General features: G+C 46.2%; 1 protein-coding gene across 1 annotated transcript; it reads left to right on the top strand.

The window, feature by feature from the left end:
- The first annotated feature begins 69 nt into the window (after positions 1-69).
- On the top strand, positions 70-27271 carry GLRX3 (glutaredoxin 3). Its single transcript, XM_081075072.1, has 11 exons — positions 70-188; positions 5122-5230; positions 11396-11470; positions 12313-12514; positions 17239-17411; positions 17643-17704; positions 19805-19862; positions 21271-21323; positions 23683-23722; positions 23808-23900; positions 26999-27271. Exons 1-11 carry the CDS (start codon positions 100-102, stop codon positions 27047-27049), a joined length of 1005 nt encoding a protein of 334 aa, XP_080931198.1. The 5' UTR covers positions 70-99; the 3' UTR covers positions 27050-27271.

Genomic DNA, 27271 nt, shown 5'->3' with positions numbered 1-27271 from the left:
GGGCGGGGCGGGCCCGGGGGCGGGGCTTCCGCGCTCAGCGCCGGAGACCCCGCCCCCCGCGCCGCCGGCGCTCGATTGCTCCTGTCTGGCGGCGGCAGCATGGCGGCGGGAGCGGCCGAGACGGCGGCGGTGGCCGTGGAGGTCGGCTCAGCCCCGCAGTTTGAGGAGCTTCTGCGCCTCAGAGCCAGGTGAGCGGGGCGGCGGGCGGCGGGGCGGCGGGAGGCCGGCCTGGCGGACGGCGCGGCCCCCGGGCCCGGCTCCTCCCCGCGGCGGCGGAGCGCGGTCCGGCCGCAGCCCCGCGACGCGGCGCCTTCCCGGTGGGACCGGCGAGCGGCGGCGGGAGGCCGCGCGGGGCGTGGGGAGCGCGGAGGCCGCCGGGGGCACCGCCCGCACTGACAGCCCGCGGCCGCGGGACGCGGTTCCCGTTCGCCGAGCGCGGCCCCCCCCGGGCCTGCCGCCCGGAGCCCCGTGTCCGCGGGGCCCCCGGAGCCCGTGCGCTGCTCGGCCGTGTACCCGGCGGGGTCGTGACCAGGCCTCGGGGTCCGCGGCGGCGACACCGCTCTGACGGCGCCCACGCCTCGGCCGGGAGCCCTGAGCCGGGGGCTGCGCGGCCCCCACGGCCCCGCGTGCGCGAGCCGGCCGCGTCGGCGCGCGTTTTCCGCACGGAGCGCAGGGCCCGCAGCCCCACGCGGCAGATGGTCCCGGGCGCGAACGCGGGGCAGGTTTGCCGGCGACTCCGAGTCAGGGACACGTGCTGCCCGGCGGGGGCTCAGGTCGCGCGTGCGGGGGACGCGCGGGACGCGCTGCCTTCGGGGCAAAGGGGACGGGCGCGTGGCGTGTCCCCGCCTCTCGTGCCTGGTGACGGGTGGACGTCAAAGTGAGAGCCCGGCGGCGCTCGGCGTCCGGGGCCGCCCGCGGCCGTGTCCTTAGAGAGGGGGCGACGTGGCCTCGGCGCTGGGACGTGGGTTCTGACGCGGCCCGCGCTCCGCCGGGTGAAGGGAGCGGGCGCGCGTGGACCTGCCGCCGCCGGGACCGCCGCGTGGCCTCCGCTGTGCTCCGGCGTCTGAAACGCGGGGGCCTCAGGACGGACACCGCCCTCAGGAAGAGGTGGCGCGAGTGCCGCGTGGATGGTTCTCGTCGCGCGTCGGGACCCGCAGCGACTCCGAAAGCAGCGCCCCTTCTCCGTGGTGCGGGTTTCGGGGGCAGGGGATGCCGGCTCTGTGGGGGGGCACATCTCTGCGGCGTCTTGTGAAAACCGAAGCGTTTAAGAATTACTAGATGGCATTCGGCGATGTAACCACTTAAAGTCCACTGTCCAAACCGTCACTTCCCAGCTTTAAAATTTCATAGGATCTGAAAGTTTTTCTTTGCTCAACTCAGTCACATGTTCTGCATGTTAATGAAACCTCAGGTGGTCTGTACAGTGGGGACATGAATATCCATTTGCAGAGTAATTAAGGTTTTGCCTATTTGTAAAATATTTAATAGAGTCTAGCATGTGCTAGTGTTTAAGAAGTGGTAGCTGGGTTATCTGCAGATGAATAACTAGGAGCAGCACACCTGTAATGATAGAAACAGCCATTAATGAGCACTAATTCTTTTACTGATGAAGAAGCCAGGTTCACTGCATTGTCTAAAATCCCATCAATCAGGATTTCTCTAAAGGTTTTCCTTAAACAGTGCACCCTGCATTTGGGGCTACGTGAAGACGGAGACAGTGCTGTTGCATGGAATCCAAGAGAGGATGGTAAATAGCATTGACGTTTGTTTCAGGTTTATGTCCTTACGATATTAGGCACCGTGAACTGAACTGGAAAGTGGAAGCTACGCATCTAGATAGGAGAATGTTGCGGATGATTTACAAGAACAGTGAACATTAATGTCATTCTTGAGTGTTTTCAAAGTGCTTTATATTTTTGTTTGATCTTCCCAACATCCCAGGGTTTTGGTTATTGCTGTTTCACAGAAGTGAACGTTAAATTACTCTTAAAAGCCACATTAGTAGTAATGATATTTAAGTTGTATGTGTGTACTTTTTTATTTTCTTTTTTGCATGTCATTTCATATTGTTAAAAAGTTTGGTAATCTATTTTAATTTTTAAAATACATGTAATCATATTGTGAGCATTTTTCCATGTCATTAAAAAAATCTTCAATGTACGATTTGTTCATGGCTTTATAATATTTTATATGACTTAAGGAAACTTGTCGAGCAATACATTTTTGCAGTTATTTGCTGTGGAAAATAATAGGAAAGTATTCATTCACATAAACCTTTGTCTCTAATACTTTCTTTGGATACTGAAAGTGGGAAATTTCTGACAGGTTCCAATTTAATTTTAACCAGCAGGATATGAAAGTGCTTGTCTCACTCCGTCTCTCTTGTCATTGAATATTATCATTTTAAAAATCTTTTTTTGATCCTGTAAAACGTGGTATCCTAACTTTAAAAAAAATTGAGGTATTAACTTACATACTATAATAAAATGTACAGACCTTAATTGTTAGATGTGATGAATTTTGACAATTGTATGCACACAAATAACCATCGTACAAAACAAGGATAGAAAGCCCCGGAAAGTGCTTTAGCCCCTTTCCAGGACTCCCCAGCACCGATCTGCTTTCTGTCACTGTACATTCTGTTTGCCTGTTCTTGGACTTAATGTAAATGGAGTCACACAGCTCCTGGTCTTCTTTGTCGTTTTACTCAGTATATTTTCGAGACTCATCCATGTTGTTGCAAGTAGCCATAGTTGGATTCTTTTTATTCCACTGTATGAACATATAACAGTTTCTCTAGGATTTGCCCATTGTGTCCGAAGCTGCTATGAACATTCTTGCACAGATCCTTTGGAGACCGTTTTCCTTTTCTCCGTCCCTTAGGCTTTGGGGTGCCCCTTCATTCTCTCAGAGGCTCTGCGAGATGAGACTGGAGTGGGCAGAGACTCATGCAGGAGGGTTTTGAAGGGCCAGGTAGATTACTTCTGACCTTTATCCCATCAGCCAAAACTCACACCCAGGGCCCCAGACAACTGCAAGGAAGACGGGGAAATGCAGACTAGCTAGATGCCGGACAGGAAGAGGAAACAGTGCTGGAAACACACTCTAGTGTCTGCCGTGGACGCTGAGGCCCACCTATTCACACGCTGAAGCTTCTGAGTTCTGCTGGGTACAAAGGAGAACATGTAGATTGGGGTCTTCCCGAGGTGGGTCCTCCTTTAGAGGCTCCTGCTTTCCTCTTGTTTTCCCTGGGCGACCCTCCCTTCTGCGTCAGTCGTATCTCTGACCCCTGTTGTCCATTTTCCTTTGGTTCAGAAGAAGACCTTGCTTCCCACCTGGGGAAACCGGACTTCCAGAAGCATCATCTCCCAAGCTGTCCTCCTACTTGCTCCCCCGCCAACACCTACACATTTATCTGTGGCTTTACCCTTCCTTGAGTCCTTTGCTTCTGATCCAGAGGGGACATTCCCTCTTCCCAAGGTGGAGCCTTTGCTCTAGATTTTCTGTCTCCTGCCACCAAGACCCTGCATCCTCAGCTGTCTCTCGTGTCTTTTTCAGCCTCTCGCTGTCCATTTGTACTGTCCCCTCACAAAATAAACGGTCCAGGTTTTCTGGTTCTAATGAAAAGCCCCTTCGGAGATCCTGTCTTGGCCTCTGCTTCTGAAGTTCCCTCCCTGTTCACAGCCAGACCTCTCCAAGCGGCCTCTGCTTCCTCATTGTCAGCCCTCCGCAGCCTGCAGTTGGACTCACTCTCCCACCCCCTGGAATGCCTCTTGCCACTGCTGGCTGTCCTTTCCTGCTGCGCTGGGGGATTGTGCTCTTTCCTTCTTGACTTCTGTGAGGCGCTCATCTTGCTGTGCCTTTTAGGGCCCTTCTCTGGCCCACTGCCTGGCCTCCTTTTCCTCCATCTGGCCCGTAACTCAGGCCTTGAGGCTCTGACCTTGGCCCCTTCTTTATCCTGCTGCATTGGGGGGTGAGCATGATGCCAGCATGGACAATTTGATTCCCGTGTCTGCAGATCAAGGGCAGGCCTCTTTCCTGCGCTCCACACTGCCAACCGCTCACTCATCTTCCTTTTCTTTCGGGTGGCAGCTTCTGTACTCTGATTCTTGGCTGGTGCCTCCATTAGCCATTAGACCTGAGCCCGAAACTTAGTGTTCTCTGTAGACTCTGCTTCCAATGTCTCGGAATCCTGCCTTCCTCCTTCTGGAACCGCCATTGCCACCCTTTGCTTCCACTCTCCTCCTTCCTCACCTGTACTGGTCTGGTTTTACAGCGTGTTTGTAAGTCTTTTCCTTGCCCACGGGTTAGTTGTCCTTGGTTTCGCTTTCCACGCAACGTATTTTAAAACATTTTCTTCCTGATTTTTCACATTTTTTTGGTTGGGGGATTATATTTAAATTTAGGATTCTGTGAAACTAAAGTGTTTTACAGTTGTATATGGGGATAGACTTAGAGATATCTTTGCCAAGATAATTTTATATGAAAATAGTTGGTAGATGTACAAAGATTCCTAAGAAGTTCACCAACAATTAATCCACTATTCTGTCTGGTCATACTGTCAATTTTTACAGTCTTTTGTAGCATGATATAAAAGTATATCTTTGTAAAAAGCAGTTCCATTTTCCCATGTTTTCTGCTTGCATGCTTTCATTTTCAACGTTTCTGTTCCTAAGGGCACAATTTTGCCCCTTCATCAGAGTACCATGTTTAAAAAGGTAAACACTAGCATTAATAATAGTCATGCTTTTACAGTCATTTTTCACAAACAGTGTGCCTCAACTGCGGAAACCTAGTCTCCACCTTTCCTAAGGGCTGAACATACAGTGGATTTATGTGACTACTAGTTGAGATGGATGAATATTCAGAATCACTTCATATGAGCTAAGTGTTGACTCAAGAAATAGCATTAACTTGGAAATTCATGGAAAATATGCTCAAGACCTTGCAAGTGCTTATATTTCAGTCTGTGTTTAATATAACAAGATTCTAGCAGTACAAAAAGCATTCGGGCGGATTTCATAAAGGTTGTGTTTTGGTGCTAGAATTTAGTTTACATCAGTATTTGCTTATTTCTGAAGATAGCAGAATTCTAAAACACTGCGTTTTATTGCCTTGCAGGTCCCTCCTTGTCGTCCATTTTTGGGCACCCTGGGCTCCACAGTGTGTTCAGATGAACGACGTCATGGCAGAGTTAGCCAAAGAACACCCCCAAGTTTCATTTGTGAAGGTACTTCATTTTCAGTGTCATGTCTTTATGAGTTTATATCAACGGGTATAGGAACGGAGGGGTGTGGAATTCCACGTTTAGAATTGGTGTTGGGCTCTGTTATTTTTGCAGTAGATTCTTCATAAAAATCTTACAATGGTTTTGCATTTCTGAAGTCCTGAGTACTGTGAGACCCACCACGCTTCTAACGTGTGCGTGAGGCAGCAGGGAGCAGGATGGCAACGGGAGTTTCTGAGTGATGACCGTGGGTTAATATAGGAAAATGATTAACAAGATGTATTTCATTGACAAGCTGGGTGCGCTGTGCAAAGGTTGAAGGGGTGTAAGGTGCGGGGAGCCAGGGAACGGGGACGTTGCTGTCTGGATTGGGTAGCACCACAGAGAAACGGCCTGTTTCTCTCACTGGTTCAGGAAGCGGAGGACAAAGGCAGCCAGGCAGTCGCTCTTGCTTTGTGCTCCATGATACATGTAGCCTGCTTTGTTCCGCTCTGTTCTGCGTGCCGTGAGTCCCTAGTGCCTCCGTTGGGCGGGTAAGTACAGGGAGGCAGGAGGTCACTGCACCTGTGCAGGAGCTCAGTTCTTTAGCTGGTGAACGTTGTCAGGAGTTGGGGCTGGGTTAGGCAGCACGGCCAACACAGGAGTTGAGCATCTTAGAAATGAATGATTGGGAAGGGAGGCACACCCTGTCTTCAAAGCCTGAATGCTTAGGATTTAAAACAAACACACACAAAAAACCAAAGCCTTATTGTTTCAAACCAGAATTTATGAGTTCATGTGACACGTGGGCAAGTACACCTATGTATGGGTGAAAAATGACAGCGCTGTGTTTGACTGCATGGCATTTTCTATGTAAACAGAAAACACAGAGTTTGGACCGGCTAATTCATTTGTACAGGAGGTATATAACTTTCAGACAGTTTTCTGGATAGGTCAGTGTGCTTTGAATAGGTGTGCTTTGCACTTAGATGGCTCGAAAATCAAAACCGTGTCAAAGTGCATTGAGTAGGCTCCCCCATCCTTCTGTCTTCGGCCCTCATGTCCCACCCCATAAGTAACTGCTTGTATTAATTTTGTATGAATCCTTCCAGTGTTTCTTTATGCAGACAGAGCGAGTGTGCATATAATGGTTAGCTTTTTAAATTGTAAGGACTTATTTAAAATTCCAATGAAATGTGTAATGTAACCTTAGACTGTAACCCTAAAATGTCCCATATAAATAATAGAAGGGGACATTAAAACTGCATGTTTGGTCAGTGATAAAAGATAACGATTACAAGTGAAATGAATGATTAAACATTTCAATCATAAGATTAATCAAGATGATGGTAATTGTTGTAAGTCTGCTTTTATGTGTCTAATGTTACTGGTTTGGGTAGCACATTGTTCTTAGGTGCCATCTGAATGATTTATTTAAAGTGACTATAGAATTCCCTCTCACGTTGGTACCAGACTTGGCAGAGAGACTTTAAGTTGTTCAGGTGCTTCAGTGTGTCAGCAAGCCAAGCTTGGGAAGCCCTTCCCTGTGGACACCTGAGCCCACTGCACCTGCCATTCCCGGGCCGGTGACCGCAGGTGCGCTCTTGTGCAGGCACGGTGACTTTCCGGGTAGTCACTCCATGGCACGGTTTTCCTTTCACTAGACATCGTCCAGGGCAAAGACATTTGCATGGAGTTTGTAAGGGAGGCCATTTAAAAGGCCACAGTGGCTAAACACCAGCAGGCAAATGTGGAGTCAAATATTTGCAACGTCTGTTGGCATTTCCTAGTAAGAGAGGCATGGGGTTCATTTGAAAACAGCTTTCTTTTCCCAATGATGAGAGCTTTTCGAAACTTCTGGGCTGTAGAACGGATGTTCTGCTATTTCTGTGACTTCTAATTTGATTTCTTAGTCTTTTTGAATGGCTGCAATAGTTTGGCACTTTTGACTTGTGAAGTATAGCGATTAGTTCATTCTATGGTTTAGATTTATAGAATCATTAGTAGGGGATCTTAAATTTCGTGTTTTTAATAATTTGATGGTAAAGTTTGGTGACCTCAGCAATTTCTGATTTTTGTAGAAGATGGTAAAACAATACCTGAGAAAAGTTAGCATACATTTTGGGTCCAAGGAGTTGGTGCTCACATCACCGAGTCTGACCCCCCCCATTTTCTGGGCTGGTGACGTGCTGGTGAAGTGCACGTGTGCTCCTTCGGGGCCCCGTTGATGCCGTGTGGTGTCCCACACACCTGCATCGCCTGCTTGTTTAGTCGCGTCCTGAGGCTCTGGGCCCACCCTGGCATTCTCACCTCCCGCAGCTTAGAGGAGATACATGAATGGTTTCTCTTACTACAGTTCTCACAGAAACCTTATTTTTATTCAGAATAAAATTAAATAGTCAATGAAAATGTCAAATGCCTTTGCTTTTCCGATTACGTCAAGTCAGTTTGTTAGCACGACCTAAAGTGGGAAGAGACGTTATCGTTTAATCAGTTGTTTGGTAGATAGAATCTTTCAAGATCAAGTGTCCAGTAGAGGTGTATAGCAATGATGAGTCGTATCGAACCGGTCTGTGTGGAGCCGTCCCTGTGTACCCCTCTGGCTCGTTTATTTATTTGTTTGTTTATTTAGTCTCTGAACTTAGTCTGTGCCATTGGTCGAACTGTTTGTCAGGCAGTATCTTGTATTTTTGTCCTTTAGTTCCTGTTTTGATTGGCTTCTTGACTAGGTGGTGGGGTGCTTGAGGTGTAGGCACCGTTACCTACCATTTTTTAAAATCACTCTCCTTTGTACAGGCGGCTCCCACCTCCCTTGCACCGCAGGACTCCCTCTGTCCCCACCACAGGGGACAGGGCTGGGGCCCTCGTTTTTACCATGTGATGCCCTTGAGTACGAAATTCTCAGCGTCAGTCTTACCAGCCATCTGGTCAGGGAGATTTCACACTATCGTATTTCATTTACTATTAATCTTGTTTGTGTGATAGCTGCTGGACTTGCATTTTATGTCCATTGTAACTTCAGATATAAAGTCAAGGATACAGAATGAGTTATACACTTAAATTTGTATTTTTTGATTCTTCACAAAATAGCAGTCTTTATAGTTTGATTTCTTAAATGTGCAGTGTCTTAAAGCTATAGCTCACACTGTTTACTTTCTGAAGGTCTGTACAATCAGTATAGGTAATTTCTGTAGCTTACACTGTTTAAATGTCTGTACAATTAGTGTGTGTAAGCAGACAGTGTAGGGCAATCTCCAGAAGGTCACCAACTGGCTAGGTAACTAGGTGCCAACTAACTGGGTACCAAGTAGCTGAGTGTCAGCTAACTAGGTGCCAACTAACTAGCTGAATTCTTATTCTTCAGTGTCAGAGAAAATCAACCAGCTTATTTGCAATCTTAGCATATGTAGGATTCATGTTTTAGGAACTCTAAAAATGTGAGAGTTCAGAGGGAGGAAGAAAAAGGGAAAGCTAAGTGAAGGGTGTCACCAGCTCAGGGCTGCCGGGCTTAGTGAATGACACTGAAAAGTTGGTGAAATGAGGAAGAGTGAGTGATCTCTGGATTTGGTACATGGCAACGTGACTGGAGCCAGGCGGCCTCCGTCCACCCTCATCGGTGCTGGAATCTGGAGCAACGTCTGACGTCGTAAAGGTGCAGTTTCTTCCCTGAGCTGAGTGTAATGACAGCACCGAGCTAGTGTGAGGGTTCAGTGAGTCAGTACACGAGACGCACACGCTTAGAACCTCGTCTGGCCTGAATGCAACCACAGCTTTGGCCATTACTGTCGTACTGGCCTCAGTGACCCCGGGTAGATTGGAATAGACTGTGGAGAGAGAATTCCCTCTCCCTGGCTTTATCTTGTGCTGGTGACACCTCCCTGCCTCTGCTCACCCCTTCTCCACAGACACACGGCACGCTGCGTGGAAAGGGCCCAGGTCGGAGATTCCCGGTACAGGAAGCAAGTGGTCCCCACTGACAGCATTCCGTTGTGGAAATGTGCGTGCTTGGTGGTCCTGAGGTCGTGTGTCAATCCTGTCTGTGACACTGAGTCTTTCTTTCCAATTGTCGTTGTAGACAAAGCTAAGCTTAGTGTAGTGAAAGCGGCACGGGTTTGGTCAGGCACCCTTGGGTTTGTCTCTCGGCCCGTCTACTTATTAACTGAGTCTGGCCAAGTTACCTCTGTCCCTAGCCACGGGTGAGGTTGGCGTGATGATGTGCAGCCACCTTTCTGGGTTGTACCTAAGTAGACAACGTGGTCTGTGGCAGAGTCGGCCTTCTGGGAAAGGCTCCTAGTCTTGACTGTCTTTGGTCTCTTCTGAACGCAGGACACTTAAAAGTCTTTGTATACTTATTTCCTATTTCCACATAACGCATGTTTTACATCCAACAAGAACATTTCCGAGGAGTTGCAGTGCTGCAAAGGTTTCCGGAGCTCAGCTGCCCTCGGTGTCCCGGGAATGGCTTTGCCTTTGATGATAGCCCTGGCCTGTGCTCAGGAGGGTTTGTCTGTCACCACTGCCTTGGTCTCATGAAGAGCTGGTCTTCTGGGAGCCCGCCTGTGGGGGGAGGCACGTGTAGGGGTCCTCCCAGCTGCAGCAGGGACAGCAAGAGGGTCATTTGCTTCCCAGGAGAGTTGTCCGTCAGGGACCCTACTGAAACCCAGCAGAAGACATCAGCTTTTGAAAGCGTATAGGATTGGTGTTTATGAGTCAGGATGCTGCCTGTTTTGTTCTGGTTAAAGACCGTGTTATCCTGTTTCCCCTTCCTCCTGCCCTTTTTTTGGATTGTACTCCTTGCTGTTAGAATCCAGTAATACCAAAGGGGGGGATCCTAAGGGAGCCTGGCCCGTGCCCAGTGTACGGTGGGCGCTCGATGGAAAGAGAATAATGAACTGCCTGTGTCGTCGCCTCCTCTGCTCCTCTTTGGTCTGACTGCGGAATTGTGGGAAAGAAAACAGCCCCAAAGTTTCTAAAATTTAGAAAGAGTCTGTTCTAAATAGCTGTCTCCCAGTGCTTTTTGTCTTTGTTCTTTTTTCACTTGTATTGAACAGTTGATGTTGATTTAAATGTATATAATTTTCACATAAATACATTTAAAAAATGAAAATAATTAAAAATACTGTTTCAGAAGGATGTTCTAAAAAAAACAAGCACCCAAAAATATATGAGTTGGAAGATACAAACCAAAAACAAATGACGGTGCCCCCACTTCACAGTTCATTTAGACGGATAGGCTGGATTGGTTTAAGCACTAGATAAAAATGGTATTTCAAGCCCAGTAGAAATCTTTCAGTCTTTGAGAAATACAGTATATGTATTTAAACAACTTTCAACAATATAATTTATCAGTCTTATTTCCTGTAGGTATAATGTGAATACAGATTTTTATTGGTTTTAAAGAGTTTATATTACATTGGCAGTCCTGTGAGGGAAAGATATAATATATCTCGGTTTTTCTCAAAGTACACTGTTTATGACGTTCTACCTAAATAGTTTACAGTAATTGTGTTCTAATTATTTGGAAATTGGGTCACTAAATTTGTTTTAAATCCATGTATCAGGTGTCATATCATTTCTTGTTGAGGGGAAATTACCAGACAGAGTACAGCCATCTTTTCTAACATGCATTCAAATGTGTAAATAGACCTGAAGCAGGTAGCCTAGCAAGGTATCTGCTTAGTGTCCAGCAGCCTTGCAGGAGTTAAACGTAAACTTATCAGACATCGATACTTTATTGAAGAAACATTCCTCTTTGGTTGTAATTTGCAGAAGGCTGCAACTGTCAGTCATGATGCACTGCCTCTCGAAATTAGTCAATAGAGCAAACGGCAAGAATTGCTGTGGGCAGAAAATAAGCACTGTAATCATGACATAACTGGGGTCAGTGATTTATGGATTTCAATATAGTAGTAGCTGCATATGATTGAAAATTTACTAGGTCACTAGTGCACCAAAAATTTTATTCACAGCCTGCAGGCATCTTTTGAAATGTGCAACAAAATAAAAACCTCTGAACCTGTTTTGACACTTGCGCACTCAGTGGATGTCACGCCAGCCCAGTGAGTCTCATTTAAATGGAAATGTGTCACAAACTTCTGTGTACTCTTGGAAAACAAAGTCTACTGATTTGCATATGAAGTAGCGAAAAAGGACCTTTTTATAATCAAGCTTAAATTCTTTTCTTTTAAGTTGGAGGCGGAGGCTGTTCCTGAAGTATCTGAAAAATATGAAATTAGTTCTGTTCCCACCTTTCTGTTTTTCAAGGTAAGGATAAAACTGGCACAAGAGATTCTCCGTCTGTCCCGGGCCTGGGGGTCTGTTTGGGTTCCTTCCTGCTCTCCCCTCTTTCCTGGACATGGGCGTTGGGTTGTTCTGGCCTTGCCTTTTCTTCGCTTGGTCTCTTTGTTTGCTTGCCCCAGGAGTCCTAGAAAAGTGACATAGCCTGCGCAGGTCCAGCACCCAGAACTGAGCTTCTTGAGAACAATCCAGATACGTGCTGTAGACCCCAGACATTGCCTGCGCTGGGGCAGATGTTGGTCACTAGGGCATGCGTCTGGACGTAATGAAACATCTGGCTGGTTCCGGGTTGATTCCTGGCTCTTAGGAAATGGTGCACATCTGTGCTTCAGGGCACCTCTGGGTGTTACCACAGTTCCCCAGACCTGTCATTTATACTTAAAGTATTCATCCCAGCAAGGGTGGGGCGGTCCTTTCTCTTTCAGATTAGACTCTGATCTGGTTTGAGTGTGAGATGTAAGGGAGTTGACAGATATGCCAGTGAGTCTCATTTAAATGTAAACGTGTCATAAACTTTTGTACTGGTCTTTCAAAACATTAACTACTTGAAGGGATTTGATACTTGAAAATTTACAAATGTTTTCCTGGTATGTTCCCAAAAAGGGGAAAAAAACCACCTTTATTTTTAAAATTGAGGTGCATCGCAGGCAACCGGTAGTCAGAGTGTTGCAGACTTCTCCAATAATAGTGTTGCCCCCTTTACAAACTGGCTAGAACTATGGATTTATACTTGTTCCCATTTCGGAGCCTAAAGTGTAGAGATGATGAAGGAATGTCACAAATATTCTAAAGGAGGTTTTTGACTTTAGAATTCTCAGAGAATTGACCGATTAGATGGCGCACATGCCCCAGAGTTGACCAAAAAAGTTCAGCGACACGCATCTGTGGGCTCCTTCCCACCCAGCGGTAGTGAACACCCTAAAGAAGACCTCAGCGTCCGCCTGAAGAAGTTAACGCACGCCGCCCCCTGCATGCTGTTTATGAAGGGGACTCCACAGGAACCTCGCTGTGGTAAGGAGCTGCTGTTAAGATTGGTGACCAGGCTCGAGTAAGCTGGGCTGCACACGCTCTTTTCAGGCTGCACCGTGTGTCTTAGACTTGTCTTCAGACACCTGCAGAAACTCAGAAAGGTTCTAACGCCCAGTGGCGGTGTGTGATTGGGTGATGCAATGACTTTGCACGATAGACTCAGAGAATGTTGAACCAAAAGGCATCTCAGAAGTCGTCTCAGTCAAGGGGTGGGTTGTGCACAGAAGTACCCAAAGGTGTGAGGGCAGCTCGCTCAAGGTCACCTGGTAGCAGAGTTGGGATTAGGGTGCAGCTGCCGTCTTGCTAGCTCCAGGAATAGGCTTCTGCCTGTTGAATTTTGCTAGTAGCAGCCATCGTCTCTTTCTTGGCAGCCCCCTTTCCTTCATCTAGTCCAGATTCAGCAGTTTGCACCTTGACAGAATTTGACAGTGCCCCTCTGTGTGCCCTGGGCACTTCTGCCTGGCCTGTTGTCTCTCAGGTCTGATGACCATGTCCCTCGCGCATTGCTCTCATCGTCACCCATGGCTTCTGGTAATTGAAAGATTCCCAGTGCTGTGGCTTAGAGTCACTCTTGTTTTCTGAACCACATACACCGGTATGCTTGTGATTTTGTCTTTAAGTAAGTTTTAGAGTTCTTTGAACCCTCTGGTATTGGGTTTATGTTTTCTTTTTACTGTGCCTCGTGTGACATTATGCCGCATAATTGAGTGTTTAGTGCCCTTTGATGATTCTGTTGAGAATCTGAGTAGTTGTTTCAGCTGCATAGGTGGCAGTATAACTGAGTGTGCTGTTCAGAGGGTTACTACCTGTCCAGTGCCACTTTATAAAAATAGCCAAGCTTCCAAAATAAATTGAATTGTAAATTCTTCCCAGGATGGCTACCAAATCACATATTAAATTATGAAAAAGTCTACAGTTTAAAAAATAAAGGTTCGTGGTGAATTCTGACTTAAAAGGATAAATGTTTCCTTTGTTTCTCAGTTCTACTTGAAAAATTTCCTTGCTGGTATTTGCATGTCAGATGCTGCCCTTGATGTATTGAAAAGCTCACTTAGTCTGCACCAGAATTAACTAAAAACGGCAACATAGTCTCTGTATGTGGTGCTTGGGTTTTAATGGCAGTTGCAGCTGGTTTGCTGCCTGCCATCAGGCCTGAAAGTCCTTTCTGGTACTCGATGTGGAGACCTCAGGAAAAGGACTTGCAAAGTCAGTGTGGTCATTCAGGTCCGGAGCGCTTGGGGCGGGTCAGACACAGTAAACCGACAGGAAAGCCCATGGAGTGGTCCCTTCCTTGGGATCAGCAGGCGCGTCCTCTACAGCTTTTCTGAAGGATGACCTGATGCAATGGGCAGGTGACGAAACTGACGCCTGGGGAAGGTGGCGTACTGGAAAGCGTCGTAGGCTGGATGTCACGACAGGTGGGCGGCCCTGACCGCCCAGGCCACCTGCCTCGACAACTGGAGGTGCAGCTCAGTTACCCTCCTCGTGCCTTCATTCATTTCTTCCTTGCTGGGGGTAGGGGTGGCGGCCAATCCTGAAGATCCTTTTCAGTTCAGATGAGTTAGAATGACACTTAGAAATAATCATTTTCCTGCTCACCTTTTACTTTGCAAGACTGCATTTATGATGTACTGATAGCCATTTTTATATTACCTGTACGAGTGGCATTTAGAAGACTGTACAAATAACAAGTTAGAGTCAAAAAAGAAGCTTTAAAACATTTCAGGGCAAAAAACCCGGTATCAGACATTTAGATAATAAAAGACGTAATGAGGGAATTAAGAGATTTTTAGATATATACAATTTAACAGTTTCTTTCCGTACAAGTACTTACGAGTATTTTATTCTTTATAATTTTTATAGCTACACTTTTATAATAATAGGCTTTTCTGTTTCCTGATATTTTGGTTTCTGTTACATGTCTTTCTAGCACATGCAGTTACTAGATGCTTTTACAGTGTTGGTGTTCTCTAATCAAATCCCCACTCATGGAGGAATCAGAATGCTTTCATTGTCACGGGACCGTGTGACGCCCTTCAGTGACAGCCCGGATCCGCGGGCCCTTTCCTGGGTACACGGCTGCACACATTGTTTACCTTTGCACTGTCTTCCTACAGGAACGACGTGCCCGTTCCCCCTCTTCCTTTCTGAGCCTGTTTAGCGGAATGTTGTTCTGCTCGTCTGTCGGCACGTTAGAGGTGAAGCTGACGCAGAGCCTCGTTTGTCAGAGCAGTGGCCCTGGACTCTCTTGAACTTGAGGGGCGGGTATTTTCTGTATTTTGTGCGAATTCACTTTGAAAGCACTCCCTTCAGTAATACCCATTACTCTCTTTTTGTGGAGTAGAGCTAGGCTTGATTTTTGATTAGCTGGCCCCCACCTGGCTTTCAGTTAACCAGAAAACATGAATGAGTAGCGTTTAAATTGTGAATCAGGAAGCCTTGAAAGCTGCGTAGCTGTTTGGGGATCGGCCCTGGAGTGTCCTTGGACTCGGGCCAGCCCCTGCACGTTTCACAGCTCTGTCTCCTGAGCCTTTCCTTGGGTTCTGCCTCAGAACCATGTAGTGTGTTAGGAGCCTGACATGCGGCTAGGGTCTCCGTCGTCAGAGGGTTAGATTGTCCTATTTTGTGCTCCCCAGGGGGACAGAGAGAGGGTGCTCTTGTGTTTCAGGAAGATTGTAACAAAGCACTGAGATGGACATCTTTTTAAAGAGAATGTTAAGTCCTCGAACATGCAGGTTAATTTAGGTATTTGGGAGTTTGTGTATCTATTTCCGTTAACTAAGCTTTGAGCAAAACAAAAGGTATTTGAACCACAGCACAGAAATTTCTCCCTCAATGAGGGGTCGTCTAACTGGTTTACTTTTTAAATCAGACACAAAACATTGCAGGTTCAGAAGTGTTTTTGGGGGTGTTATTGTTGTGAGATAGTGATGAAATGTGGCAGGTGGGCCTGTTACTCATGTCTGTCAGGAGTACACATGACTGGATAGAAACAGTGGTTCTGTGGCGCTTAGACATGGTTTTTCTACTTTTCAGTATTTTTATTGCATGTATGCGTGCATTTTTCTTAAAAAAAAAGTGTTAGCAAATATTTTGTTATTAGAATAAAGCCTTCATACTATTTTATCTGAAGCATAACATTTCCCGCCTGTCACTTTAACCCTTAAAAATGAAACACTACCAATCAATCTTTCTAGTCTGCATGTAATTGCCTAAAGCTAAAAGAAAGGTTTTTCTCAGCCAGTTACAGTCGAAATGAGTTAATATATTGGCAACAGAATAACCATCAGCAATCAGCCGTTAGCTGTTTACTAATGAACTCCCAGATGAATGAAAAAATTTCAGAATCAGTGTTTTACTTCAGGCTGTACATGAACTTAACACTTTAGTTGTAGGAAAAGCAACTTACGTGCTATACAAATAAATACCGGTGCTTCATCGCAGTAAAATGCACATCTGGAAGGTGCCGGGAGCTCAGTAACAGATCCATGTTTCAATAGAGAAAGTGCTTTTGCAGGACATCAGATAATGCCTCTCCTTGAAATTAATCTCATACTGAATTTTATGGTGCGATTTTTATTTACAAATAATTGATGTTAAATCTTGTTGGAATGCTGAATCTGAAGAATAGGTTATTTTCCAGTGACTTAGAACTGTGTTTGAAAAGAAGAATTATGGAACATGAAAGAGCAGAGTGGTATAAAGTATTGAAAAACAATTGGGAAGAATTAGCTTATGGAAAGAAAAATATCCTCTTTTCAGACAAGACACAGATTTATAAAAGACTGTCATTCACACCCTTACTCTTCAGAGCTAATGTCATAAGGAGATGATGTCAAAAAAGTCCAGAACAAAAATGTGTCACTAACGCATAATAAAATCGTGGAACTTAAGATTGTTACTACACGGTAGTAAACAACATCACATAACATGCTTTGGGGAATGTAAATAGTTTTAAAAAAGAGACTGTCAAGTTGTGACACCAGATGAGAAAGAACAGCATGACTTTATTGACAGTTCATATATAACAACCGAGAAGACAGCCCTGGAACTCAGTGTGCTATAAAATACCCATTTTAGACTGACAGAGCACATTCCGTCTTGAGTTTTAATGTATTCTGCTTAGAGATGGTGAAGATTGACAACTGCTGAAATTCATCCACAGGAAGTAGTAACAGGGCAGCAGGAACCAAGCAGAATTGGGTTTCCAGGCTGGTCAAGTAGCAGTTAAAGTAACTATGGGAGAGTTTTCTCCTCTACCTGGGGTTGACTCGCACAGATTTACAAAACAGCAGAACTGGGAGGGACTGTCCAGGGCTCCAGGTCAGTCCCTGAGTGATGGGTAGGTGGATGGGCCAGGTCCCGGACTTGCAATCTCTGCCTTTTGGCCAGTATTGTTCTCCTATACCAAAAAAATGTGCCCAGTATTGAAGAGGAACTTTGGTAAACACAGCACACACACAGTTTTTTTTAACTCACCAATGTGTTAAAAAATTAAGCCATACCTGGACATGTGGTATGTGGGTCTGGGTCAGATAAGGGGTTCTTGGGACTCGCTTTCTCTATCCATGCCATTCAGCCGTGTTGCTGAAATCACTGGGAAAGCAGAGACAGGTCAATAGATAATATATAGTCTGAATTAATTTAAAATTGCGTGTATGTGAGTGAGAGATACTAAGTTCCTTATTTTCTTTCTCTGTATGCAGGTTTCAGCAAGCAGATGGTGGAAATTCTTAACAAACACAATATTCAGTTTAGCAGTTTTGACATCTTCTCAGATGAAGAAGTTCGTCAGGGCCTCAAAACCTATTCCAATTGGCCCACCTACCCCCAGCTCTACGTTTCTGGGGAACTCATAGGAGGACTTGACATAATTAAGGTCAGAACTGAGCCATCTGTACCTTGTAAAGAGTTTTCGTTTAGAGCATACTTTTATAAATGCTGTAATAAAGCTATATAAATCTCAAGAATTTCTACATTTACCTGTATGAATCTGGGACATATGCAAAGTATTTCTGATGAGAGGATTGACTAATATTCTATTGCATTATGACCAAGGAGATTTACATTCACAAGTGTTTTCTTAAACTTTCATGTGTATTTATTTCAGGAGCTTGAAGCATCTAAAGAACTAGATACAATTTGCCCCAAAGCTCCCAAATTAGAGGAAAGGTAAGTGTTATAAAAGTTTCCAATAGTCTATCATTTATTATTTAAAAAACATTTTTAATTCTCAGTTTTCACATTGCCTTTCTATATAGAAGTCAGAGATTTGTTTTTCTCTGCTAAGGTCATAATTGTGTTATTTATAGTCAAGCTAGTCATGCAAATTCGAGAAGGTCTAATTTGGACTGGGGAGAGTTTTACATCAATTTAATCATGAAGTGGAGAATGGTGTTTGTTTTTATAGAAGTGTTATTGTCACAGGGGGCTGACCAAATTTTAGTTCTCTATATTTTGGAGCCAGGATCCAGTTGTCTTGGTGTTCAGGTGGTAGTAACGGTTCCTGCTCACGGCGTAGACCTGGACTACTTGTGTTTTCTTATGCGGAGCCGCCATGCCTGCTGCTGTCATTGTCCCATTGGGACACCGTGCAAGTGTTGAGTGTGAAAAGCAGATGCTGTCTGTGGTTCACGTGTGCACACTGCCTCTCTAAACCGCGCTAACTTCAAGTTCAAGGACGTTTTGAAGCTGTGAAACCTCTTACTTGTTTTATGAAGAGTCTCAATCAGCTTGTAGAGGTTTTATCTCATAGCAAGTTGGGACTTTGGCCGTTAGGGAGACCTACAGGGATTTTTATTGTGATAAATAGGAATTAATGCAGAGGTTTAAAGGGGTTTATTGTGAAGTGCGGCAGCGTGTCAGTCGTTCACTGTCGGGACTCGAGTGGGTCAAGTAAAACCCCTCGGTGATTGTCTCGCCACATACCATTTGGAGAATTTCTCCAAGTGTTTAACAGTACACACCTGATTTACCTGCCCGTGGTGACAGAAGTGGTCCTCAGCAGTGGTATTCCGTGTGTGTCAAGAGGACCTGTAAGCGCCACATTGCAGGTGACCCCAGCCTTCCCAGGCTTTCTGACAGGGAGGTGATGCCGCTGTCCCTTTGTGACTTGGGCCCTCTGTTGTGTCCCTTCCCCGGGAGCCCACGCGGGGAGGTGGGCCAGCCGTGCCTTGTCCGTGCACATGCTTCCCTTTTATTTCGCTCTCTGTTGACTGCACTGCTCTTGTGTGTGTCCCTGTGTCTGGTTCCTCGTGTGCTGCCTCTGTACGTCCTATGGCTTCAGACACCAAAGGATGACTGGCTAGAAATAGGCAGAAAGGAAACCGCAGTGTATTCTGAGCGATAGTTTCAAGGGCTCCTGGTAAACAGTGCCGAGACTTGGCAGCATCTGGGGGTGGGACGAGGGGCCTGTCCTGGCCCCTTGGGTCCGGTAGCGGGATAGTAGGTGAGCGATCGGGCCCAGCATCGTGTTCTTTATTTCTTAGTGGTTTTCTGAGGATCAGCTAATCGTACTGGATTCAGTTTGTGCGTGAGCTACCTCTGCATGGGTTGCGGTTTCACTTGTGAGGACTTTATTCTGTGAGCAGATTGTGAGCCACGAATGGTCTAGAGCGCCGGGGAAGCAGGAGAACATGGTGACGGGACCAGCAGGGCTGAGCAGTTCTTGGGTGCCCCTTGTCCCCACGCAGACTGCTCCTGAGTTCTGTTACAGACTCGGCGTTATAGCAGAAGCATGGAAAATCCCCGACAGCAAGTCAGGTCCTGGGGTTTGGGAGACTGTAAAATAGTGAGCCTGAAGTCCAGATGAGAGCATTACGTCCCCCTCACCCCCCAGCGGCTGCCAGTCAGTCTCAGGGGCAGTAGCCCCCCGCCCCAGGTGTGACCTTGGGGAGCCAGCACAGCCTCGGAGGACAAGGGAACACACGGGCTGCAGTTCTGGAAGTTCCGGGTGGGCTCCACGGACAGGCCCCTGACGGAACAATTCCTTACTGAGTTGGTTAGTACTATCTTTTTAGTACTGTGAGTTGATGGGCTTGAATTGCAGCTTGAAGGAACATTCGTTGCCTTAAAAGGCCATTTTGTGTTTTACAGTGGCTCAGGGAGGGAGTGAGATAAAGGAAAGTGCCAGTGCCTTTGCTTGTTCAGTGCCACTCAGAGCTGTGAACTGTCATCCCGCTGTCCCTGAAACACGCGTGGGGCTCCTGAAGCGGACCTAAGTGATGTTTAATAATTGCGCTGAGCCATTTTATGTCACTTCTCTCTCCTTAGGCTCAAAGTACTGACAAATAAAGCCTCTGTGATGCTCTTTATGAAAGGAAACAAACAGGTAAAGAACTCAAAAATGGTTTTATTTGTAATTTCTTTCGATGTTAACATGTGCACCGAGGGGCCACTTCGGCCTTTTTTCCAGCGTAGCTCATGAAGCCGCGCGGTTTCAGGAAGTTCTCCAGGCCTGAACTGGGCTCGTGGAGATCAAACAGGATCTCCATGGTGCATTTCTTTCTGCTGCCAGCGTGGTCATGGTCAGCACTGTGACCAGTGTCCTGTTCTGTGAGCTGTGTCACCATTTGAGTCTGTCCACTGACTTGAAGCGTGCAGTTTGGCCACTGTACTTCTGGATACAGGGAAGCTCCGAGCTCTTGTCCGAAGTGTCCACGGTGGAGAAATAAACCCTGGCTGCCTTGTGTGTGCTCAGTACTTGTTTGAGTGAAACAGTTGGGCTTTTTTTCCTCTTGTATGTGACTGTGTATTCCTACTTTTCTAAAAAGAGAGTTCTTAGTGTCCATCCAATTCTCATAGGGTCTGCCCCTAACTGGTTATGAACCTCTGATACAGCTGACTTCCCTCAAAATCCCGTTTTGTCTGGGTCCTTCCTCTGACATCAAGGCAACTAATTCTTTTTTCTATTGGATGGTTCTTGTAGCTTTTTGACTTGACTTCACAGAGCCCCACTTTCCCCTTTTGTGAACAGACTGCGTGATACTGAGAACGAGTTTGCGATAACTCGTGGGAAAGTTAATATAACTAATGTAATGAAACCAATTAGTTTCCATAACGAATTAGTTAATAAACTGTTATAATGAAAGCAATATAACCAGGAAAATGGTAACATAAATTTCAACGTGTGCTTACTGGATGAGGACCTACATTCTTTGAGTAGTTCACTGTATTTATTAAAACAAAATGGAGGTGTTAATAATTCCCACTAGTGGAAAAGTCATCTTTCTTTTTTCTTCTTGGTGATTATTTTTATTCTCAAAACATTTTTTCTGGAAGCCCAGAAAGTATTTGTGCATCTTGGGAATATAATTATTAGCACTGTTAAGATGCTTATGTGGTGCCAAATCTTTTCTTCAGGATTGATGGGATTTGGGATCCTGTGGCATGAGAAAAAGTGTAAGAACCTCAAAAAAGTTTGATGCTTTGTAAAATAAGATAAAGTTACATTTATCTTTAATGTAATAGACCAGGGAAGTGATGATGAAACTCGCCGCCAAAAGACTGAGCTGGTTGAGATCTCCGTGTGAGTGAAATAGAGCAGTAGAGCGTCCAGCTTGTTCTCAGAAGTACTTTAATCACAAAGGTCAGAGGCGCCGGTGGCCTCCTGAAACCTCATCATCGCGGTGGCATGTCACTGTCAGCTGCTGTCCACTTGACAAAGCGTTAGGTACAGCCATGACAGTGGGCCGTGTGGAAAATGCAACCCACCTTAAAATTTGTTTTTCTAAATTTAGGAAGCTAAGTGTGGATTCAGCAAACAAATTTTGGAAATACTGAATAGTACTGGGTGAGTAAACCTTATTTTCAAATGGTGTATTTAAGAAATTCCAACTTTTCGGTTCTGCCACTGATGGTTTTCAGTTGTGATGTCTGTGTCCATTCATGTGTTTTTATCTACGTATTAATTTTGCTGTAATGTTTTGTGAATGCTTTAACTTAGAGTACAGTAGGATTTTCTGGCCAGCGTCAGCCTGTTGGTAACAAAGGAGATTCTTAGGCAACAGTGACATAACTATTTGTCTGCGTTCCTAGAGGAAAGTTAATAACTGAGGTCTTACCAGGCATACGACATTTTAGGGAAAGTGTATTGTGGGTTTTTAATTTTCTTCAAACACAATTCTAGTTTCTAAACAGTTCACAGAACTGCTAGGCACACATCAAAGTCCCTTATCTGGATCTGAGATGTAGGGTAGATGAAATTGCAGTGTCCATGCTTTTGATCTGCTCAGTGATGAAGCTGCCAGGTAAGAAAATTGTGACTAAAAACAAAACCATTTGGTATGTCAATTATACTTCAGTTAAAAAAAGTAAAAACAGAACCACTTATTTGGAGATAATTTATTTAACACGTTCTTAAGGTTTGTCACATGGTTTTGCTTATTTCTCACTTCACGATTGCTTTTTAATATTATAAATATTCTAACCATAGCTATAAATAGAGCAGGCAACCCTATGAAATTATAGGGAAAGTAACCATCGCAATATTTAGACATTCTTGGGCAGAGCAGAAAGTATCAGTTGAGCAGCATGGCTTGAAATACCACCTTAGGTACATAAAGAGAAAAACGATTGATTTCCTCAAATGATTGTGACATTTTACAGAGGAGAGTCTAGTCAGCCTTTTGTCCTATGGCGTCCAGCCTGCCCCTTCTTCACCCCACCCGCGGGTGGAGGGGAGGCTGGCTTGGTTTTGGTCATCATCTTTACGGCCCCCTTCCTCTGTCTTCCTTCGGCCACAGCTCCACGGTGAGGCACTCCATTCACCTCTCCCTGGCCTCAGCGTGTCCCTTCGGGGCACAGGCCAGGACAACACTGGGCCTGTCTCAGCTCGTGTACGGGGAAGTCTCCCTGTCTTTGCTTTCTGTCCCATATCTGTCTAAACCACGTTGATTGAAGTACCGGTTTTCCCAGAGCAGGGACCGCTCTTGGGAGAGAATACCCGCCCAGAGCTAGGCTCGGTAAACACAATCGATCGCTCTGCGACCAGCGAGGCCGTGGGGACCTCTGTGGCTCCTTTAACAGACCGTGCTCTTGCTGGGTCATGGCATGTGGAGAAAGCTCCTGGCTTTTTATCCCTTCTCCTCCACTCTTGCACTTACCTTTTCCTTGCTAGCCCAAATGCTGTGAGGGGCTGAGTCCCAGGTGTATATCGAGGTGTGAAAGGTGCCCTTTACAAAGGACTTTCAGGAGGTGTATTGGCTCTTAGGATGCCACGTAGCTGCATACACTGGGGCCCGGTACTTCCAGATCCCTTACAGCTAGTCCTGTGGCTCATTATTTTTATTATACTGTTTCGATTCAGAGATCTATGTTCTATAGTTCACCTTGAAGGCAGACTTACGTTGTGTGGGTTCTTTATTCAAATCCCCTGTTCTTTCAGACATTCCCTTTTTTGGTGCTGCTGCTGATTTATCCTGTCTTATTTTTTTCACTGTTTCTGCACATGGACAGTTTTCTTGGGAACTTGTTTACTAAGTAAACAAGGTTTCCCTCTGCAGGTGGTTTCGGTTTTTGTATGAGGCATTTCCTTTGGCCAGCTTTGGAAGTGCACACATGCCCTCATCCACTGCAGGGGCTCGGCCTACGTTCCTGCTGATTTCCTGACCACCTTAGAGTGAAACCCTTCTGGGTAGATGTATGTGGTTGGAGGTCCATGCAACCACGGATTTTTCACGCACTCATACAAGTAGAGTTCATGATACAGTGTAAAGCAAGCTCTGTGTCTGGCTTTCTGCATACTGAAAGCGGCATGATTGTTCTGGAATAGGCAGACCCTCACAGGGCGGGCGGCATTGGCCGTTTCTCCTGGCTGGTGAGCCCCGCTCAGCCCGTGTTCCAGCCTCCAGCCGTGGCTGCAGAGCCTCAGCGTCATGTCCCCTTAAGAAAAAGTACGCTGACCCTTGTCTAACCTGATGGTGCTTAGAGGAAAATTCGCAGACATTTGTATCTTGGGATGACTTATTCTGTGTAGTTCTTGACAGATTAAGAAGTGAAATCGTTTCCATTTTTCCACAGTAAATTTTGTTAGCAACAAATGTTTTAATTTGCTTTTCTTGACTTTTTAAAACACAAAAATAGGTTTTACAATTTTTGTTGAAAACAGAATTTTCTGTATTTCCTGTTACAATGTTTTCTCTCTTTTGTAGTGTTGAATATGAGACATTTGATATCTTGGAGGATGAAGAAGTGAGTTCTGTGTTTTCTGTCCTTTATCTTACTTTTAATCACTGCAGTGTGTTGGAATGTTTCAGGGTCCCTTCTGTTTCCGTAGGTTCGGCAAGGATTAAAAACGTTCTCAAACTGGCCAACGTACCCCCAGCTGTATGTGAAAGGGGAGCTTGTCGGAGGATTGGACATCGTTAAGGTAAGGTCAGGCAGAACACATTGGCTTCCTACACAACTGAGAGCTTTGACGTGTGCGAAAATTATCATTTCATTTTGAACAGAAACTCGGGGGTTATCCTGGACGCCTTTCCTTTCTGGCCTCATCCCATCATTTCTAACTAGTATTACCGTTTCTGCGACCATCCTGTCCTGTCCTTCTCACTGTCACTGTTCTTACCTCTCACCCGAGCTCGTCGGTCATGTCCCCCAGTGTGGGGCCTCTCCCGACGTGCTGAGTCCCTTTCGAGCCTCCTTCCGCTCCCGAGGGACTGCCAGCTCAATCCCAGCTCTGCAACGTGGTGTCAGAGAAGCCGAGTTATTCCCAGTTCCCAATTTGATTTTACTCCCACTGTATTAACAGCGGTAGGACTTTTCCGCATGTTTTCAGCTTCACCCTGGCTCCTGCTGTGGACGGCCTTGCGTCTTCCACAGCCAGTCTGTTTCTGTGTCCTTCAAGGCGTCTTATCTGTGAAGCACGTACAGATTCTTCCAGCCAGAAATGCGTGTTTGGCTCCTGCTTCTGCAGTTCTCCTTTCCTTCCTACTTGTGTTGTTATGATTACTAGCTTCTCGTGTCACTCATTTGGCCTCACTCACATGCTCTCGGGTGACGGAGTGAAGGGTGCTCGGCCCAGGGCAGGAGGTGTGAGTCCCAGTGCTGGCCCGGCCACTGTGCCACAGGCCCGAGGTCACCTACTGACTACAGTTTCCTAAAAGGAAAATGCAGGATTGTGTTCGGTGCCATCCACGTCCCCGTTTGGTTCTCAGATGTTAGCAAATTGGTCAGCTGTCAGGTTGTAAGCATGCTCCGCGAGAACACTGCTTCTTAGGCGTCTTTGATGATTAATTTCCTTCCTTGGTTTGCTTTGAGTCAGCGCTCTTTGAATTTTAAATGGGCATGACTTTCTTCCCAGATTGAAAGTCTAGAATTGAGGGCACCCCCGTGCGATCGCACCAGAGCTGTCTGATCGCTGACCCCCAGAGGGAAGCTGAGCTTTCCTGTCCCCCCCACCGCACCTAGGGCTGTGTCACGGTGTTGGAGGAGCGTGGCAGTAGACGGGTGTGGGAGAGCGGGAGTGGGGTGTGCTGGAGAAGCACAGGCCCCCCCGGGCCAGACTGGCGGAGCTGCTTTGGCCCGGCCGTCCTCTGCGTGCGGCCAGGAGGCCTTTCCTGCAGTCACATCCCTGCCTTGGTAAGTGGGCAGCAAGTGTGAGCAGCTGTGGTTCCAGCTGTGTCATAGGGCAGGAGGCTCGCGCTGGCACTTGGGGACGTGAAGGCACTTGGGTCGACCTGAGGGCATCAGCACGGGGGTCGGGCCGGGTTTGTAGACACAGGCCTTCGGGTGCAGAGGCTGCTGGCCCCACATTGTCTCCATGCAGGTGTGTCCTGCTGGGCTCCCGTGTGCAGTCCCACTTCGTAAGCAAGCCAGTGAAGTGTCTTCCTGGTAAATAAACAGTCTCATTCCTGGCGGGAAAAAAGGCCTCACGTAGCAGCTTTTGAATAGTCCTGAAGCACAAAAGTCGGCCTGTGTTTGTTTATGTATGTGTGCACACACACGTGTGCATATTAACTTATGTAAGATGCAGACCAGCAGTCTTCAAACCCCAGTTACTCTTGAGCCTGTTCTGGTCTGAGTGTTCGGTAGCCTGTACCGTAGCCATTGGTACCTCTTGGGAAGATACAGTCGCTAAGTCTCATTGTCCAGCTGAGCTGTGGGCAGCTTCTTTGTAGGTGTGTAACAGGGTGTTGTGTGATTGTCATGTGCCTCTGCTGAGAACAGACACGTTTGGAAATGTGCGCGTTTGGCAACATTTCTCCTGGAGGAGGAGACCGGGCCTAGCTCCAGATTGCCGTTTTGCTCTGTTTCCGGCAGAGCGCAATGGTTCATCTTTAGTTCAGTGGAAACATCAGTTGGTTCCAGACGGGTCTGTTCGGCTGGCCTCTGCCAGAGCTCTGAGGGCGTGTTGTATGGGATGGCGACTGCGTAAATGGATGACTCATAGCTCAATGGTGAATCAGTCTCAACGTCCTGAGAAGAACAGCTGCTAATTGATGTGAACTCAGTGAGTCATCTCTCCTCTAGCGAGTGGGCAGTTCACTGCTGCTGACTGCTTGGCCTCCAGACATTCTGGAGCCGACCGTGGCCTTCTAGGCTGCTGGTGGCCATTGACGGCAGTGACGATGACAAACGCCTTGTGCCACACACACCGCCAGGTCCTCCAGCAGCCCCGGTCTCAGCGGAGGAGACAGACGTAGAGAAGGGGGTAACTGTCACTGTGTCATAGCCAGTCTGCCCCGGAGGCCGCGTCCTCCCGGAGGGCCTTCGGGGCAGCGGGATCTCTGCTTGGCAAGGGGTGGGCGAGCCCCGGACACCATGGCCTGCCTGCGTGTGTGTGGCAGGATCACGCCCGGTTGGGTTTCACCCAGAGGAGCTCGCGTGGGTTTGAGTGGTTTTACTGATGGCTATGCATGCTGCTAGAATGGTCTGATGTTACATCCGGGTGAATGTTCATGTTAAACTAGAAAATCTTCTCTGCCTTTTTGTCATAAACTCGATACTGTATTTCAAATTTTAATTCTCAGAGGTAGGCACAAAAGTTTCTGGATTATCATGTCTTTTTAATGGTTTCTGGCCTTCACATTTGTATTTACGTGCTAGGTAGTTCTGTTGCTTTTCCAGGGGGGCTTGAAATAGTGACGTGTGTTACTACTTGTGGGGCAGCAGGTGTCATGTGCTCTGTGGGTGAGTGGGCCTTCCTTTTGTCTTCATTCAAACGTTCTTTGCCTCTTTATAACTTGTTTTAATGGTAGGTTTCGTTGTTTTGCTTCAATTCCTGTATTCGCTAATGCTAAACAATCTGTTGGTGTTAGAATACCTTTTGACTTTAATTTTGTAATCTTATCGTTTTTATGACATAATATTTAGTTTGAGTGTGTTGGTAGACTGGACTTTTAATCTAATAAGGTGTTTCTTTTGCTTCTCTGATACAGATGCAATCTGTACTTGTTTAGATATTTTCATTTTTTATATATACATGTTGTTACTGTTTTCTTTCTTTTTCTTTTTTTTTTTTTTTAGGAGCTAAAAGAAAATGGTGAATTGCTGCCTATACTGAAAGGAGAAAATTAATAAATGTTAACCTTGGTGCCCAACTATTGCAAGAAATCTTTCATTAGAGTGGAGCAGTTCATGAGTTATTCGTCAGAAGTGGACTAGGAGAAGAAAAATGCGTCTTCCCCGTTTTCACTTTGTGTATTCCACAAGGTTGTGCTAAATAAATATATGTTACATTTTTTCCCACCAAAAATAGAATACAATAAACATGTTCAAATTAATTAAAAATAATTGTGT

The sequence above is a fragment of the Rhinolophus hipposideros genome (genome assembly GCF_964194185.1).
Source record: "Rhinolophus hipposideros genome assembly, chromosome: 15".
NCBI classification, from domain to species: domain Eukaryota; kingdom Metazoa; phylum Chordata; class Mammalia; order Chiroptera; family Rhinolophidae; genus Rhinolophus; species Rhinolophus hipposideros.
This window is presented reverse-complemented; position numbering and strand designations above follow the sequence as displayed.

Bases quoted from the DNA above. Each gene is read 5' to 3' on its own strand.
- GLRX3 (XM_081075072.1), top strand. From the start codon at position 100: ATGGCGGCGGGAGCGGCCGAGACGGCGGCGGTGGCCGTGGAGGTCGGC. The intron at 19,863-21,270 runs GTAAAGAACTCA...TTCTAAATTTAG, and splicing joins TTATGAAAGGAAACAAACAG to GAAGCTAAGTGTGGATTCAG. The intron at 23,723-23,807 runs GTGAGTTCTGTG...CTGTTTCCGTAG, and splicing joins ATATCTTGGAGGATGAAGAA to GTTCGGCAAGGATTAAAAAC.